The 18935-nt window shown below is 55.4% G+C and overlaps 1 protein-coding gene across 1 annotated transcript in view; it reads right to left on the minus strand.

Moving 5' to 3' along the window:
* LOC147118950 (uncharacterized) overlaps positions 1-18935 on the minus strand; it is a 93281-nt gene that overhangs the window by 36248 nt on the left and 38098 nt on the right. The window contains exon 2 of the mRNA XM_085984002.1: positions 11857-12203. Coding sequence (XP_085840128.1) covers positions 11857-12203 — 347 coding nt within the window. The remainder of the gene's footprint in view (positions 1-11856; positions 12204-18935) is intronic.

An 18935-nucleotide genomic window follows, 5' to 3' on the forward strand; every position in this document is an offset into this window, starting at 1 on the left:
CCAGACCTCGCGCTAGTGAAGGCGCTGGAGTCGGGGTGGAGATTTCGCCAGACCTCCACCAAGTCGAAGGACCCGACCAGGTCCCTCAACTTCTCCATCGCCGCCGGGCTTCACGGGGTACCCGAACGGTCCCTCGCCTCGAGGGTACAGTTAAAATCCCCCCCGAGGATGACGCACTCGCCCACGTCGACGGAGCCCAAAAGAGCGGACACTTCTTCGAAGAAGCGCACTTGCTGCGCACCGGTCTGAGGGGCGTACACGTTCACTAGATGGAGCGGCACGCCCCCCAGGCGAACAGTGACCTGGAGTAAGCGGCCCGGCACGTGCTCCTTGAGTCCCAAGATCTCCGGCTGAAAATGCGGGGCCAGCAAGATAGCCACCCCGCTGGAATTGTTGGAGAGGTGACTCATGCTGACCCCTCCTTGCTACTCCAGGAGCCACGTGGCTTCGTCTCCCGGAACGGTGTGGGTTTCTTGCAGGAAGCACACCGCATACTTCCCATCCCGAAGGACCGAGAAGTTATTGAATCTGCGGCGCACCTTCCTGCTGCCATTGATGTTGAGGCTGGCTATGGTTATCTTCATGTCAGAAGCATAGTGCAACCTCTACCTACACCTAACGGGGGGAGGGAGCGCAGCCGCTGGTCAGCCGCCACTTCCTCAGCAGCCCAGTGAGGAACGTTCTGAGCCGACGCAGCTCGAGCGGGTTCATGCCATTGTCCGCACTCATGATTTTAACGGCGGCGTGGACGGACATGATGAGAAGCGCCAGCTCCGACCACCTGTCGAGGGCCAGCCGGATCTTATTGTGCCGACCCAGGCACGTGGCCATAAAGTCCCGGAGTTCCCTTACGGGAATGGGGGGAGACTCGGCGAGGGGCACGAGGTCATCCATCGCCTCGTCGGCGCTGGAGTCCAAATCGTCCTCCGTGCCCATCACTGAGTCCCCATCCTCCTCCGGAGGGTCGCCACCAGCGGCTAACCCACCCGTCGCGCAGTGCGCAGTGAACGGATCGGCCGCACCGGCCGGCCCCGCCTCCGCCCGGATCCCACCCCCAGGATCGGTGGCAGAGGATTCCTCCCTGGGCTCCTCCGGGGGTGCCGGACCAGAAGCCGGCGGCGGTTCGGAGTCCCCCTCAGCCCCAGACGCCAGAACACCCGGAGAAATTGGGGAGAAAACAAATTGAAATTCTCCAGGACGTCCGGCGCCAGAGACACAGCCAGGGGGCCTTCCTTCTCTTCGCCACCAGTCTCCGACACAGCAGATGGGGTGTCCTGGACTAAAATTTCCACCAGGTCGAGCAGCCCCTGGGAAATAACCGTGTCGCATTGGGCGAGCCCAGTTTCTTCGAGCTCGCCCGACCCAGACACCAGGGGGCCCGAAACGGCGAGGGGTAACGGTACAGATAAAATATCTATTTCTGCCGCGGGTTGTTCCGCGACCCCCCCCACAGGCAGAGTCTCGTCCCCATCCCCGGGAGGCACGTGCCGGACAGACTCACCTGCCTCAGCCTCCTGAGGGACAGGTGACCCCTGCCAATCACTGGTGATGGGGACAGCGGGGGGGCGGCGCAGTACCCGTGGTGGGCGATGACTCCCCCTGCTCGGAGGGACATTCCTCCTCCCGGTCCTGCTCCTCTTCCAGGGGGTCGCGCCTTCTTTTTAGCACGGAGGGAGCGAGGGAGACCTCCATGTCTGCAGAGGCCCCCTCCTCTGCTCCCTCTGGCGGAGCAGGATTGTCGGGTTCCTCGGGCCCAAGCCCGGCTGCAGGTATTGGCATTTCCGCTACAGCGGTTGCAGCCACAGGCTCGGGCATGAGGCTCCTCCCGCCCTCGTCTGCCCCGATAAACTCCGCGAGGAGCGCGGGTGTCAGGGGCTCTAAGTTTAAGGGCCAGCCCTCCACGGGGGGACCCGCCCTGAGGTGTTTCGTTTTTCGCCGTGCCTTCCTTCCGCCCGGACGCACTCCCTCTCCCCCGCCGGAGGCCTTGGTGGCATCGGCCTCCGACCGCGCATCGGTTGCTCAGGATGCGCCGACAGATCCGGGGGGAGGAGTGGTGGCGGCGCCAGCCTCGGCCGCACTAGATGACCTGGCGGCCTTGGAGGCGGGGCAGTTTTTCCTCATGTGCCCCACCTCCTTACAGGCGTGGCACCGCACACCATCCGACGTCCAAAAGACGCGATAGGCGGTCCCATCATGGAGGACGACAAAAGCCCCATTGGTGTCCTCCCGTGCCAGCTGAATAAAGAGCTGGCACTGGAAGGAGAAAACATGGCAAAGGCTGGCCTCCCGGAAGCCAAGTGGGATGGGTGTAATCCCCGACCTCACCTCCCCGAGTTGGCGTAAGTGGGGGAGGAGGAGCTCACCAGGAACAAAGGGCGGGACGTTGGAAATAACCACCCTCTGCGCGGTGGCCTCGAGGGGGTCCACCGGCAGGAAGGTCCCGCCCACGGTGAGCCCCTTGGCGATGGCCACGGACAGCGCCCGCTCCGACCCCAGGAAGAACACAGCCTTCCCGTACATTTTTGAGGCCGCTACGTTGGCTGAGGGGCCGACAACCCCAGCCATGGCTTTTACGCAGGCCTCAATGGTCATAGTGGGGTGAGTGTAGCTCTTCACCCAAGCTTTTTGGTTATCAGTTTGAAAGGTGACGGGGCAGCAGAAGCAACGGGAGCAGCTGTGGCTGCCACTCCCGCATACATCCTGGCTGGCCCCGTCACCGGTGAAGATGCAGTCGCCATTGTGGGGTGCTTTTATAAAGGGCTACACTCACCCCAAGTCACAGGCCTGAAGGTGTTAATGGCCTTGGGTTATTTTAAAGTCCTCTATTTGAGCAGAGGGAGCTGTTTAAAATGAAGGCACACCTCTCCCCTTATTGATTGAAACTGGGAGAGGGGCCTTCTTCCCTCTGCTCAATAGGCAATTAACCAATAAAGATGAAATTGAAGTGCCTCAGAGAAAGAGGCAGAGAGAGACAAAGAGAGAGAGAGAGGGGGGTTGGGAAGGAGGGAGGCCGCAAGGGCAGGGTTGCCACTCAGGATGGTGGGTGGGTGGGTGTCGGCAGGGGTGCACTCTCTGATGGAAAAATTAAAGTCTTTGAAGGTGGTCTTCTGGCAGGGGGAGAAAGATGCCTTCGCCTGGGAAAGCTGGAGATGGCCCAGGCTCAGTCCCACACCAGGTCTTAACGATGTATTATGAAATTGGACTTCACCTAGGCAGCTCCAGCTGTCCCAGGTCAAGCAATAGAAGGGGTGCTTATTAGTGGTGTGTGTGTCCTAGTTTATAACATGAGCCACACACACACACACACGCACCCCTTGATGATCCGGCCCTTTTTTCTTCTTTTCTCCCCCCACTTAAAATACAAAGTCTTTGGGAGAGTGCACCAAATAACACCCACCTGTAGATGTTCAAGGATGATGTTGTTCTTCCCTCCTTCCAAACAGTTGGTGTTGGTTGATGTTTCTCTCCCCTCTCTCCCTCTCCTGGAATGGAGGCCAATTTGGGGAGGCAGTGATAGGAAAGGCCTCTCCCCTGGTTGGTGTTGTTGCTGGCCTCCTTTCTCCTTCTCCTCCTCTGTCCTCTCTCTCCAGGCACCTCAGTTGTTGTGATGATGGTGGAGGTGGAGGTGGTGGTGGTCTTTCGTTCTCCTCCTCTTCCTGGTCAGGAGACCACCACTTTCCACTCTCCACTCTCCTGGCCTGGCTGCTCCTTCTCCTTGTGTGCAGCTGCACAGCCAGCAATGCTGAGAATGAGGTCTAACAGAGTGTACTCTTTTTGTTTGAACCAAAAAAAAAACCAAATTGGACTGTAAGCAAAAGTTGAACTAAAACTTAACAAATCAAATTAAAATTTGGTTTTCTGGGTTGATGATGCATTCCAGTCCCCGCGGCGCCCATCGGTCGTGGAAATACTCAAGCGCACCGGCGGACACCGCGTGCTCCATCTCCAGGGCCATCCGGGCGCGAACATGGCCGCGGAAGAGAGGCAGGCAATCTGGCTGGACGACCCCCTCGACCGCCCGCTGCATGGACCAATTGATGGCTCTCTTGGCCAGGCCCAGGAGCAGTCCCACGAGTAGGTCCTCCAACCTGCCCGCTCCCCTCCGCACCGGGTGACCGTAGATCAAGAGCGTGGGACTGAATTGCAACCAAAAATCGAGGAGCAGCCCCTTCATGTATTGAAAGAGGGGCTGCAACCTCCCACACTCGACATAAACGTGAAACACGGACTCCTCCAGGCCGCAAAAAATGCAGGTGGCCTGGGAGTCCGTGAACCTATTTAAAACCTTATTGCACGGGACCGCTCCGTGCAACACCCTCCAGGCCAAGTCCCCGATGGAACAAGGGAGGACTCCCGCATAGAGAGCCCTCCATTGGGGACCTCCGCCTCTGCCGGTCGGCAAGATGCCACACCAAGGCGTGTCCGGATGGCAGACGAAGATGGCAAAGTGGAGAGTGTGCAGGAGCAGCCCGTACAGGAAATCCCTCCGCGCGGAATGAAAAGGCACGGAGGGTATTTCCTCGAGACGGCTCAAGTTGTGAGGCGCCGGTTCCCGAGGGGAGTTTCGGGGCCGGGCGCCGATGAGGAATTCTGTCCGAACGGGGGTAAGCTCGGACGGGATCGCCCCACGTGCTTGAGCCGCCTCGATACACCTAGTGGAGTCGGGGCCCAGTGCCACTTTCACCGACTCGATGGCTTCGACCGCGAGCCGGACGTTGGCCAGGACAGGCGTTGCGTCAGCTCCTCCGGCGCCATCCAGCCCGCTCTTCCGCCATCGAGCAGTTCCCCGACTCTGGTCACCTTGCCAGGCACAGCCCTGCACTCCGCCAGCTGCCCGAACCCGCGGTCGTGGAGGTGCGGATTCCTGAGCAGCAGCTCCTGAAGGAGAGCTACCGCTCCTGACGGGGGAGAGCTCCGCCTGGAAGCGACGTAGTTCCAAACCCATAGCAGTTCCTGGTACAAGACAGGCAGCTCCCGCAGGCCGGCATGCCTGCCCCCCACTTTCACAAACAGGAGCTGCGTGTCGTAATTGAGGCCATGCAGCTGGCGGAAGAAATACGCTGCCAGCGCACACCATCTCGGAGGATTCTCAACGTACAGGTATCTCTGCAGCGTCTGAAGACGGAAAGTCACAGCCTGGGTGCGAAGGCACACCAGCGCCTGACCGCCCTCCCTAAGCGGGAGACACAGAACCGCGGCAGAGACCCAGTGCTTCCTTTTGTCCCAGAAAAAGTCGATGAGGTTCTTCTGCATCTTGGCGACAAACGCAGGGGGAGGGATCAAAGTGACCAACCGGTACCACAACATGGCGGCCACCAGCTGGTTTATGACCAGCGCTCGACCCCTGTAGGACAACACTCGGAGCAGTCCTGTCCAGCATCCTAGGTGAGCGGTGACTTTGGCCTCCAGCTCTTGCCAGTTCGCCGGCCAGGCATCCTCGGCAGGGCTAAGGTAGACTCCCAAATAGAGGAGGTGCGTGGTGCTCCAGGCGAAAGGCTTGAACTCCTCCGGCAGGGAGTCCACCCGCCACAGACCCACCAGGAGTCCGGAACATTTCTCCCAGTTGATCTTGGCGGAGGATGCGTCCGAGTAAATCTGCTGGCATTCCCGCATCCTCCGCAAGTCAGCGGGATCCGTGACCATGAGGAGCACGTCATCGGCATAAGCCGAGAGGACCACCTCCATGCCCGGCCCTTGCAGAGCCAGTCCCGTCAACCTCTTCCGCAAGAGGCGCAGGAAAGGCTCCACGCAAACGGCGTATAACTGACCGGACATGGGGCATCCCTGACGCACCCACCTCCCGAAGCGAAGGGGCGCCGTCAAGGACCCGTTAACTTTAGTCAGACACTACGCGGCGGTGTACAGAAGTCGGATCCGGGTGACGAAATGCGTCCCAAACCCGAATGCGCGCAGAGTCCCGAAGAGATACTCGTGATCCACCCTGTCGAATGCCTTCTCCTGATCCAGGGAAAGGAAGGCGACCAACAGACCAGCCCTCTGGGAGTGGTGGACCAGGTCCCGGACCATATGGATGTTATCGTGGATGGTCTGGCCCGGGACCGTGTAGGACTGGTCGGGGTGGATCATGTGGGCCAGCACGTTTCCAAGGCGAGCAGACATGGCACTGGCAAAGATTTTATAGTCCGTGCTGAGGAGGGAGACCGGGCGCCAGTTCTTAAGCAGGTGGAGATCGCCCTTCTTAGGCAGCAGGACAATGACCGCCCTGCGCCAAGAGAGAGGCATCGCCCCGCTTGCCAAACATTCCCCCAGGACCCGCGCGTAGTCGCCCCCCAAATGTCCCAGAACACCCTGTGGAACTCCACAGTCAGCCCGTCCAGCCCCGGGGACTTTCCCCTGGAGAGCTGGCGGAGGGCGCCGGTAAGCTCTGCCAGGCTTAGCGGAGTGTCCAATTTTTCGGTGCCCTCCGGGCTGACCTTTGGCAGTTCCTCCCACAAAACTCTGCGCGCATCCTCACTGGACGGATCCGGAGAGAACAGAACCCCATAATAGGCGTGGGTCTCCGTGCTGATTCCCTCCGGATCTGAGACCAGAGATCCGTCATCGGCCAGCAGCCCCAAGAGCTACTTACGGACCCCCCGTCTTTTTTCCAGCGAGTAGAAGAAGGGGGAGATGCGGTCCAGGTCCCGCAGGAGCTGGATCCGCGACCTCATGTACGCGCCTCGGGACCCGACAAGCTGCAGGTCCTTCAGCGCGCCCTTCTTCTCTTTGTACACCTTCCGCAGGGCCGGGTCCTCGACGACCTGACCGAGACGGGACTCCAGGTCGAGCACCTCCTTCTCCAACCGCCCGACCCGGGCCTCCCGCCTCTTGGTCGACCCCTTCGCGTACTCCTGACAGAAGAGATGGACGTGAGCCTTGCCCACGTCCCACCATAGCCTCAAGGAGGGGAAGCCCCCCGGCTTCCATCTCCAGTCGGCCCAGAACCGACGAAACGAATCCCGGAACCGCGCGTCCTCCAGCAGCAGGTTGTTAAAATGCCAGTACGCGGACCCCCCGCGCACGCAGCAGACTGAGCTCCACCCACACCAGGTGGTGGTCCGTGCACGGCACCGGCCGCATGGAAGCCACCGGAACACAGGAGACGTACGCCCTGGAAATGTAGAGACGGTTGATTCTGGTCCTTCCTCCCCCAATCCTCACGCTAGTGAAGGCGCTGGAGTCGGGGTGGAGATTTCGCCAGACCTCCACCAAGTTGAAGGACCCGACCAGGTCCCTCAACTTCTCGATCGCCGCCGGGCTTCGCGGGGGTCCCGAACGGTCCCTCGCCTCGAGGGTGCAGTTAAAATCCCCCCCGAGGATGACGCACTCGCCCACGTCGACGGAGCCCAAAAGAGCGGACACTTCTTCGAAGAAGCGCACTTGCTGCGCACCAGTCTGAGGGGCGTACACGTTCACTAGATGGAGTGGCACGCTCCCCAGGCGAACAGTGACCTGGAGCAAGCGGCCCGGCATGTGCTCCTTGACCCCCAAGATCTCATGCTGAAAATGCGGGGCCAGCAAGATAGCCACCCAGCTGGAATTGTTGGAGAGGTAACTCATGCTGACCCCTCCTTGCCACTCCAGGAGTCACGTGGCTTCGTCTCCCGGAACGGTGTGGGTTTCTTGCAGGAAGCACACCGCATACTTCCCGTCCCGAAGGACCGAGAAGTTATTGAATCTGCGGCGCGCTTCCCTGCTACCGTTGATGTTGAGGCTGGCTATGGTTATCTTCATGTCAGAAGCATAGTGCAACCTCTACCTACACCTAACGGGGGGAGGGAGCGCAGCCGCTGGTCAGCCGCCGCTTCCTCAGCAGCCCAGTGAGGAACGTTCTTAGCCGACGCAGCTCGAGCGGGTTCATGCCCTCGTCCGCGCCCTTGATCTTAACGGTGGCGCGGACGGACACGATGAGCAGCGCCAGCTCTGACCACCTGTCGAGGGCCAGCCGGATCTTATTGTGCTGACCCAGGCACGTGGCCATAAAGTCCCGGAGTTCCCTTACGGGAATGAGGGGAGACTCGGCGAGGGGCACGAGGTCATCCATTGCCTCGTCGGTGCTGGAGTCCAAATCGTCCTCCATGCCCATCACCGAGTCCCCATCCTCCTCCAGGGGGTCGTCACCAGTGGCCGACCCGTCCGTCGCGCAGTGCGCAGCGAACAGCTTGGCCACACCAGCCAGCCCCACCTCAGCCCGTATCCCACCCCCAGGATCGGCGGCAGAGGTTCCCCCCTGGGCTCCTCTAGGGGCGCCGGGCCAGAAGACAGCGGCGGTTCAGAGCTCCTCTCCACCCCAGACGCCAGAACAGCTGGAGAAACCGGGGAGAGACCAATTCCCAGCTCCTCCAGTACGTCCGGCACCAGCGACACAGCCAGAGGGCCATCCTCCTCCCCGCCACCAACCTCTGACCCAGCGGGTGGTGTGTCTTGAATTAAAACCTCGACCAGGTCGAGCAGCCCCTGGGAGATGTCCGAGTCGCATTGGGTGAGCTCATTTTCTTCAAACTCGCCCAACAAGGACCCCAGGCCACCCAACCCCGCGAGGGGTAACGGCACAGATAAAATGTCAATTTCCGTGGGTTGATCCGCGACCCCCCCCCACAGGCAGGGTCTCATCCCCATCCCCGTGAGGTACGTGCTGGACAGACACATCTGCCTCAGCCTCCCGAGGGACAGGCGACCCCTGCCGATCGCTGGTGATGATGACAGCGGGGGGGAGGCGCAGAACCCGCGGCAGGCAATGACTCCCCCTGCTCAGAGGGACCTTCCTCCTACCGGTCCTCCTCCTCTTCCAGGGGGTCGCGCCTTCTTTTTAGCATGGAGGGAGCGAGGGAGACCTCCATGTCTGCAGAGGCCTCCTCCTCCGCTCCCTCCGCTGGAGCAGGTTTGTCGGGTTCCTCGGGCCCGAGCCCGGCCGCAGGTATTGGCATTACCGCTACGGCGGTTGCGGCCACAGGCTCGGGCATGAGGCCCCTCCCACTCGCGTCTGCCCTGATCAACTCTGCGAGGAGCGCGGGTGTAAGGGGCGCAAGGGGCAAGGGCTGGCCCTCCCCGGGGGGACCCGCCCCAAGGTGTTTAGTTTTTTTCCGCGCCTTCTTTCCAGCCGGACACGCTCCCTACCCCCCGCCGGAGGCCTTGGTGGCATCAGCCCCCGACGTCGACCGCGCATCAGATGTACCCGACGCGCGGGCAGATCCAGGGGGAGGAGCGGTGGTGGCGCCAGCCTCGGCCGCACGAGTTGATCCGGCGGCCTTGGAGGTGGGGCAGTTTTTCCTGATGTGCTCCACCTCCTTACAGGCGTGGCACCGCACACCGTCCGACGTCCAAAAGACGCGATAGGCAGTCCCCTCGTGGAGGACGACGAAAGCCCCGTCAGTGTCCTCCTCCCACGCCAGCTGACTAAAGAGCTGGCGCCGGAAGGAGAAAACGTGGTGAAGGCTGGCCTCCCGGAAGCCGAGCAGGATGGGTGTAATCCCCGACCTCACCTCCCCGAGTTGGCGTAAGTGGGGGAGGAGGAGCTCACCAGGAACAAAGGGCGGGACGTTGGAAATAACCACCCTCTGCGCGGTGGCCTTGAGGGGGTCCACCGGCAGGAAGGTCCCGCCCACGGTGAGCCCCTTGGTGACGGCCAGGGACACCACCCGCTCCGACCCCAGGAAGAACACAGCCTTCCCGTACATTTTTGAGGCCGCTACGATTGCTGAGGGGCCGACAACCCCAGCCATGGCTTTTACACAGGCCTCAATCATCATAGTGGGGTGAGTGTAGCTCTTCACCCCAAGTTTTTTGGTTATCAGTTTAAAAGGTGACGGGGCAGCAGAAGCAGCGGGAGCAGCTGTGGCTGTGGCTGCCACTCCCGCATACGCCCTGGCTGGCCCCGTCACTGGCGAAGATGCAGTCGCCGTTATGGTGTGCTTTTTATAAAGGGCTACACTCACCCGAAGTCACAGGCCTGAAGGTGTTAATGGCCTTGGGTTATTGTAAAGTCCTCTATTTGAGCAGAGGGAGCTGTTTAAAATGAAGGCACACCTCTCCCCTTATTGATTGAAATTGGGAGAGGGGCCTTCTCCCCTCTGTTCAATCGGCAATTAATCAATAAAGATGAAACTGACGTGCCTCAGAGAAAGAGGCAGAGAGAGACAAAGAGAGAGAGAGAGGGGGCAGTGGGAAGGAGAGAGGCCGCAAGGGCAGGGTTGCCACTCAGGACGGTGGGTGGGTGGGTGTCGGCAGGGGTGCACTCTCTGATGGAAAAACTAAAGTCCTTGAAGGTGGTCTTCTGGCAGGGGGAGAAAGATGTCTTCACCTGGGAAAGCTGGAGATGGCCCAGGCTCAGTCCCACACCAGGTCTTAACGATGTATTATGAAATTGGACTTCACCTAGGCAGCTCCAGCTGTCCCAGGTCAAGCAATAGAAGCGGTGCTTATTAGTGGTGTGTGTGGCCTAGTTTTTAGCAAGAGCCACACACACACACACACGCACCCCTTGATGATCTGGCCCTTTTTTCTTCTTTTCTCCCCCCACCTAAAATACAAAGTCTTTGGGTGAGTGCACCAAATAACACCCACCTGTAGATGTTCAAGGATGATGTTGTTCTTCCCTCCTTCCAAACAGTTGGTGTTGGTTGATGTTTCTCTCCCCTCTCTCCCTCTCCTGGAATGGAGGCCAATTTGGGGAGGCAGTGATAGGAAAGGCCTCTCCCCTGGTTGGTGTTGTTGCTGGCCACCTTTCTCCTTCTCCTCCTCTGTCCTCTCTCTCCAGGCACCACAGTTGTTGTGATGATGGTGGAGGTGGAGGTGGTGGTGGTCTTTCGTTCTCCTCCTCTTCCTGGTCAGGAGACCACCACTTTCCACTCTCCACTCTCCTGGTCTGGCTGCTCCTTCTCCTTGTGTGCAGCTGAACAGCCGGCAATGCTGAGAATGAGGTCTAACAGAGAGTAACGTCAGACTGAAGTACAGAAGCCTGCTAGGGCCTTTTATACAGGGGTGGTCACTGCCGGTACTGCAGTATAAAATCAGTTCTTCTCTTAAAGGTACATACACAACAGTATCTGAGGACTATCTGAATTTACGTTGATAAATTATTGGGAGGGTAGAAGTGGTGCGATGCTCAACACTAAGAGTCGGACTGTTTCCGATTCACCAATTGAACACTTTGCTCTCACCAATGTGCGTGGGCCCTTTAAATGTGCTGCGCGGTTTCTCTCCCAGCGGCAGGAGCTGGTGAGCGGCCTGTGTGGGGCCTCGCCATTGCTGCGCCACCGTGCAGCCGCGCACCTTAGGGGCAACATTGGTGTGCGGCCCTCAACAGCTCACCACAACTTGTTAAGTGGCCCTCCAGCCCAAATCACTGCCCACCCCTGCCCGAAACCATCTTTAATGGGATTCTGCCTCCTGACGGAGCTGGGAAAGATTTTGCCATTATTACCACAATTGGGCACCATCTTCTTTTCCAAAGATCTCTGAGCTTCTCTAATGGCTGCTTTTGTCTCCCTCAACTGTGGGTGATATTTCTCTCTATTCTCCTGTAAACTCATTCATCTTGATCTCAACTGGGTTCAATGTAAGACAGTTCAGGGAGTCAGGCATCATACACCCCTAGACCTACGCTGGCCGGTGAAACCCCAGTCATTTCCTTAATAAGGATTCCTCTGGTTCCTCACCATATATTTGTCAGGATACCGAAACCCAGCTTTCTTACCGTCAACTCCTGGAGGCCCCACTCCCTGAGCCTACAACCTTCAGCAGGGTCAGTGGTGGAGCTCAACAGTGGGAGTGAGCCCAACTGTCAGAATGAACAGGGTTCAGTCCTGGATGTGATTAACAGCAGCAATAACAGCAGAATCCAACCCCTGCAGTCACTTGTGAACTTGCTGGTGTCTGAGCAGGTTGTATGACCGAGTGAATCCCTTCCCACACACGGAGCAGCTGACTGGCCTCTCCCCAGTGTGAGTGCGCTGGTGTCTCAGCAGGCTGGAGTTCTGAGTGAATCCCTTCCCACACACTGAGCAGGTGAATGGCCTCTCCCTAGAGTGAACTCGCTGGTGTGCCAGCAGACTGCAGTTCTGAGTGAAACCCTTACCACACACTGAGCAGGTGAACAGTCTCTCCCCAGTGTGAACTCGCTGGCGTGTCAGCAGGCTGGAGTTCTGAGTGAATCCCTTCCCACACACTGAGCAGTTGAGCGGCTGCTCCCCGGTGTGAACTTGCTGGTGTGTCAGTAGGTGGGATGAATTTGTGAATCCCTTCCCTCACTCAGAGCAGGTGAACGGCCTCTCCCCAGTGTGAACTCGTTGGTGTGTCAGCAGATCCCTTTTGCTTTTAAAGCTTTTCTCAGTCAGAACATTTAAAAGGTCTCATGTTTGTGTGAACAAGTTGGTGTCTCAGTAGCTGGGATGACTGCGTGAGTCCCTTCCCACACATGGAGCAGGTGAATGGCCTCCGCCCAGTGTGAATTTGCTGGTGTGTCAGCAGGTCACTTGACTGAGTGAATCCATTCCCAAACACTGAGCAGGTGAACGGTCTCTCCCCGGTGTGACTGCGTTGATGAGTTTCCAGCTGATACGGGTAATCAAATCCTTTCCCACAGTCCCCACATTGCCACGGTTTCTCTCCAGTGTGACTGCGCTTGTGTTTCACCAGGCCAGAGGATCGACTGAATCCTCATCCACACACAGAACACATGGACGGTTTCTCCCCGCTGTGAACGGTGCTTTTTGCTTCCATGTTATGTTTGATGATATTCAGGTCCCAATGAATAGAGTGACTCTGTCAGATCTTGATGTGATGCTTGTGTTAAATTTCCCGTCTACAAATCCTGCCCTTCGAATACCCTGTAAAATGAATATAAAACCAGAAAAAGGGAGCGTGAGAGAAAACCCACAAAAATACAAAGACAGGTTGTGAAACGGAGCTCAATGAACCTGGGAATTTGTGGGGCCGGTACTAGAAAAAAAGTAATGATGAAAGCTGCTGGATTGTCGTAAAATCCCAACTGGTTCACTAATGTCCCTCAGGGATATAGGGATCGGGCGGGAAAGTCAAGCTGAGGTCGAAGATCAGCCATGACCTTATTGAATGGTGGAGCAGGCTCGAGGGGCCGTATGGCCGATTCCTGCTCCTAATTCTTGTGTATTTATGGAAGGGAACCTGCCACCCTACCTGTCCCACGACTTCTACCACCTAGAAGGAAAGGAGTAGCAGCTCCATGGGAACACCATCATCTGCAAGTCACACACCATCCTGACTTAGACATATACATATATTGTCATTCCTTCATTGTCACTGGGTCACAATCCTGGAACTCCGTCCCTAACAGCTCTGTGGGAGCACCTTCACCACACAGACTGCAGTGTTTAAAGAAGGCGGCTCACCACCACCTTCTCAACGGCAACTAGGGATGGGCAATAAATGCTCGGCCATCCAGCGACGCCCACATCTCTAGAATGAATAAAAAAATCTGCATATGTAAAATAGATTAAAAGCCTCTACAGAAATACTTGTTCCTAAAACAATAGTCTTTTACATTGTAGGGACAGTGTCTGTATAACAACCTAATCTCCCCCAGAATCCACCTCCCTTGACAGTCCCACATTGGAAATTTTTGGGTCCTCCTGGGCTCAGAAGTACTGGGGGTTAAACCCAGCAGCTTCTCCTCCATCTCCACTCCAGCTCAAACTGAAGCAACAAAAAGACCTACACAGGCGGCCAGGGAGCGACTTCCGCAACCAACACCCGCCCTGATACAAGCCGGCTCTGGATTGGTGGCTCTGCTGTGTCGATCCAGTTGTGGTTTCTCCTGTCCGGGTTTCCTGGTGCAGCGCTCATCAGTCACCTGACAACCCATTGTTAGCGTAAGCGTGTCATCCTCGGTCCCAGGGACCGCCTCAGGAGAGAAGATGGCCGCGCATGCGCCGTGCTGCAGGGGGAAGCGGTCCATCTTTCCTCCACCAAGATGGCGGCATGTAACCCGGGCCTGTCACCGAGAAAAAGCCTCACCGCTGCCGTCCGGTGGAACACATTCGGCCGCTGGATCTCATTCGGGCCTGAGGCCGTTCTCCAACTTTATAAACCCTGCGGCGCAGCCTACCCGCAGTTTATTAATCTCCCGACCCCGCTCCTGCCGACCTGCAGCTCCGCCCAGCGACAGCGCGAGGCTTTCATTGTAAAGTCGGTTTGGGACACGTGACCCGGGCCCGCGGCCTGATTGACGGGAGCTTCCAACCAATAGGGAGCGAGCAGGGCGGGGCTGGAGGAGCGAGCCGGCGGCGGGTCCTCCAACCAATCGGGGAGCCCGAGGGGCGGGACTAGCGCCGGCTGATTGTCTGATCCGCAGGGCAGTGAGTTTCTGCAGCCCCTTGTTCAGGGCCCGGGGCCAGGGGAGGCTGTGGGCCTTTATTCCCCTTATTGGACACAAGGCTCTTTGTCTCACAACACACTGGCTCAGGTTTTAATAGAGACTTTTTAAATTCATCAATAAAAGCAGATAAACCCCGTGCTTCTGTAGAACAAACTTTTTAATATTTGGGAGTAAAAGTACAAGTTTTTTTCCCTCTGGGGAATTTATTATTAGTTTCAGGGAACAACAACAACCACTTGTATTTATAAAGCACCTTTAATGTAGTAAAAGGTCCCAAGTCTCTTCACAGGATCGTTATAAAACAAAAATTGACAGCGAGCCGCATAAGGAGATATTCGGGCAGATGACCAAAAGCTTGGTCAAAGAGGTAGGTTTTAAGGAGCATCTTAAAGAAGGAGAGAGAGGTAGAGAGATGGAGAGGTTTAGGGAGGGAATTCCAGAGCTTAGGGCCCAGGCAACTGAAGGCACGGCCACCAATGGTGGAGCGATTAAAATCGGGGATGCTCAAGAGGCCAGAATTAGAGGAGTGCAGATATCTCGGGGGGTTGTAGGGGCTGGAAGAAATTACAGAGATAGGGGGGGCGAGGCCACGGAGGGATTTGAAAACAAGGATGAGAATTTTAAGGATGAGACACTTGAGGAAAAGTAGGGAGTGGGGGAGGGTCAAGCCCTTATGGGACAGGGTCGCTAATTCTGTTCTGCGACAGTTACTGGGACAGACTGTATCTCCCCCTCTCCTCCACACAGGGATTTGTGGTCATTAAAGGGACAGTGATTCTCCTTGTTCTGCGAGATTGTAATTAAAGGGTCACTACACTGAGATGGCTGCGAACCTTTAGTGCCGCCAGCCTTTCTAAAACATCTTCCTTTCTTTGAAGATCTGTGTGAACTCGCTGGTGACTCAGCAGGTTGGATGAACTCTGAAACCTCTTTGCACAGTCAGAACATTTAAAGGGTCTCTCATCGGTTCTGGGGCAGGAGGGATCTGGTTAACAGTGATCACAATATCAATAGGTTTAAAGTAGTTATGGAAAGGGACAAAATAAAATCAACGGTGAAAATACCCAGCTGGAAGAGAACCAATTTCAGTGATTTGAGAAGGGATCGAGCACAGGTGGACTGGAAACAAAGATTTTCCAGGAAAACAGTGAATGACCAATGGCAGGCCTTCAAGGCTGAGCCAGTTCAGGTACGAACCAATCATATTCCCATAAGGAGGAAAGATGGGGCATCCAAAGCTAGAGCTCCCAATGGCAAAGGATATCGAGGCTAGAATAAAACAGAAAAAGGAGGTTTATGACAAATGTCAGGTACAGAATACAGTCAAAAACCAGGCAGAATACAGAGAGTGCGGGGGAAATTGAAACAGGATATAAGAAGGGCAAAGAGACATTATGAAAAAAGATTAGCGGGTAACATAAAAGAGAACTTAAAAATCTTCTATAAACATATGCAAAGTAAAAGGAATTAGTTAAAGGAATGGTGGGGCCGATTAGAGACCAAATAGGAGCTCATCATACGGAGGCAGAGGGCGTGGCTGAGGTACCACCGTGCTGCCCACCTACTTGGAGAAGCATGGGTTAATAAGGGGCAGCCAGTATGGATTTGTTAAAGGTAAATCGTGTCTGACTAACCTGATTGAGTTCTTTGATGAAGTAACAGAGTGTTGATGAAGGTAGTGCAGCAGATGTTGTATACATGGACTTTCTAAAGGCATTTGATAAAGTTCCACACAAGAGACTTGTAATGATCAGTAACCTGTCATTCTAGAATGGTACACTAGGTGGAGCTGTATGTTGCTGTATGTTTAAGAGTGGACTACCCACGATGCACTAGGCTACCCACAAGGCAGTAGACAAGATGGAAGCTGTACAGAAGTCAACATGGCTCAATAAAGTGACTAGCTAGAAGCTAGCTGTTCATAATGAAAACGACTAGTTATTAATGAACATAACAAGGTACCAGGATTGGTAAAATCTGCTGAATATTGTGAAATGCGACATGGAGACTTTGTAGCCACCGGAGGGTTTGAAACTCACGGGGAATGTTGACTGCAATTGGCGGACTTTCAAACAACAATTCGAACTTTACATTGCAGCCATCGGGTTCGGTACGAAGCCAGGCGCAAGGCAAATAGTGTTGCTGCTCACGGTTGCAGGCCCACAGGTCATAGAGTCATAGAGTCATAGAGTTTTACAGCACAGAAAGAGGCCCTTCGGCCCATCGTGTCTGCGCCGCCCATCCCTCCCTGTCCAGTCTAATCCCATTTTCCAGCATTTGGTCCATAGCCTTGTATGCAATGGCATTTCAAGTGCTCATCCAAATGCTTCTTGAATGTTGTGAGGGTTCCTGCCTCTACCACCCTTTCAGGCAGTGAGTTCCAGCTTCCAACCACCCTCTGGGTGAAAAAGTTCCTCCTCAAATCCCCCCTAAATCTCCTGCCCCTTACCCTGAATCTGTGCCCCCTTGTTATTGACCCCCCTACTAAGGGGAAAAGTTCCTCTTTATCTACCCTATCTATGCCCCTCATCATTTTGTACACCTCAATCAGGTCCCCCCTCAGCCTTCTTTGCTCCAAGGAAAACAACCCCAGCCTGTCCAGTCCCTCTTCATAGCTGAGGCGCTCCATCCCAGGTAACATCCTGGTGAATCTTCTCTGCACCCTCTCCAAAGCAATCACATCCTTCCTATAGTGAGGCGACCAGAACTGCACACAGTACTCCAGCTGTGGCCTCACCAGCGTTTTGTACAGCTCCATCATAACCTCCCTGCTCTTATATTCTATGCCTCTGCTAATGAAGGCAAGTATCCCATAAGCCTTTTTAACCACCTTATCTACCTGTTCCGCTGCCTTCAGGGAATTATGTACATGTACACCAAGGTCCCTCTGACCCTCTGTACTTCCTAGGGTCCTACCACTCATTGTGTATTCCCTTGCCTTATTTGTCCGTCCAAAATGCATCACCTCGCACTTTTCCGGGTTAAATTCCATTTGCCACTTTTCCGCCCATCTGACCAACCCATTTATATCATCCTGTAGCCTGAGGCTTTCCTCCTCGCAATTTACCACCCCACCAATTTTCGTGTCATCCGCGAACTTACTGATCATACCCTTTACATTCTCATCCAAATCATTAATGTAGATCACAAACAGCAAGGGACCCAGCACCGATCCCTGAGGTACCCCACTGGACACAGGCTTCCAGTCACAAAAGCAACCTTCGACCATCACCCTCTGCCTCCTGCCACTCAGCCAGTTTAGGATCCAACGCGCCAAGGCCCCCTGGATCCCATGGGCTCTTACCTTCTTGACCAGTCTCCTATGCGGGACCTTGTCAAAAGCTTTACTGAAGTCCATGTAAACCACATCCACAGCATTTCCCTCATCCACACACCTAGTCACCCCCTCGAAAAATTCAATCAGATTGGTCAGACATGATTTACCCTTGACAAAGCCATGCTGACTATCCCCGATTAATCCTTGCCTCTCCAAGTGGAGACTAATTTTGTCCCTCAGAATTTTTTCCAATAATTTCCCTACCACAGATGTTAGGCTCACTGGCCTGTAATTCCCTGGTTTATCCCTGCTACCCTTCTTGAATAATGGTACTACATTAGCTGTTCTCCAGTCCTCTGGTACATCCCCTGTGGCCAGAGAGGTTCTGAAAATTTGTGTCAGAGCCCCTGCAATCTCCTCCTTTGCCTCACACAACAGCCTGGGATACATCTCGTCCGGGCCTGGGGATTTATCCACTTTTTGGCCTGCTAAAACCGCTAGTACCTCCTCCCTCTCGATGCTAATATGTTCAAGTATGTCACAGTCCCCTTGCCCGACTTCTATATCTACATCGTCTTTCTCCATAGTGAACACTGAGGCAAAAAATTCATTTAAAACCCCACCTACTTCATCTGGCTCTACACACAGCTTGCCACTTTGGTCCCTAATGGGCCCTACCCTTTCCCTGGTTATCCTCTTGCCCTTAATATACTTATAAAACATCTTAGGATTTTCCTTTATTTTGCTCACCAGTGTTATTTCATGGCCCCTCCTCGCCCTCCTAATTTCCTTTTTAAGTATGCCCCTGCACCTCCTATACTCCTCTAGGGCTTCCACCATCTTTTGTCTTTTGTAACTGCCAAAAGCCCCCCTTTTTTTCCTAATGCATTTTTGTATATCCTTTGTCATCCAAGGTTCCCTTTGCTTGTTGGTCCCACCCTTGACCTTTACAGGAACATGTTGGTGTTGTACTCTCTCTATTTCCCTTCTGAAAGCCTCCCACTGTTTTGATGTGGATTTTCCTATAAGTAGCTGCTCCCAGTCCACTTTTGCCAGATCCTGTCTTATCTTATTAAAATCGGCCTTCCCCCAATTTAGAACCCTGATTTCCGGGCCGTCTTTGTCTTTTTCCATGACCACCTTAAATCTCACCGAATTGTGGTCACTATCGCCAAAATGCTCTCCTACAGACACTTCCACCACCTGCCCGGCTACATTCCCTAGAATTAGGTCCAGTACCGCCCCCTCTCTTGTAGGACTTTCTACATGTTGGCTCAAAAAGCTTTCCTGGATGCACTTTAAGAA

This window comes from Somniosus microcephalus, chromosome 4, assembly GCF_052327205.1.
Source record: "Somniosus microcephalus isolate GS21.2 chromosome 4, FLI_Smic_1.0, whole genome shotgun sequence".
Classification (NCBI taxonomy): domain Eukaryota; kingdom Metazoa; phylum Chordata; class Chondrichthyes; order Squaliformes; family Somniosidae; genus Somniosus; species Somniosus microcephalus.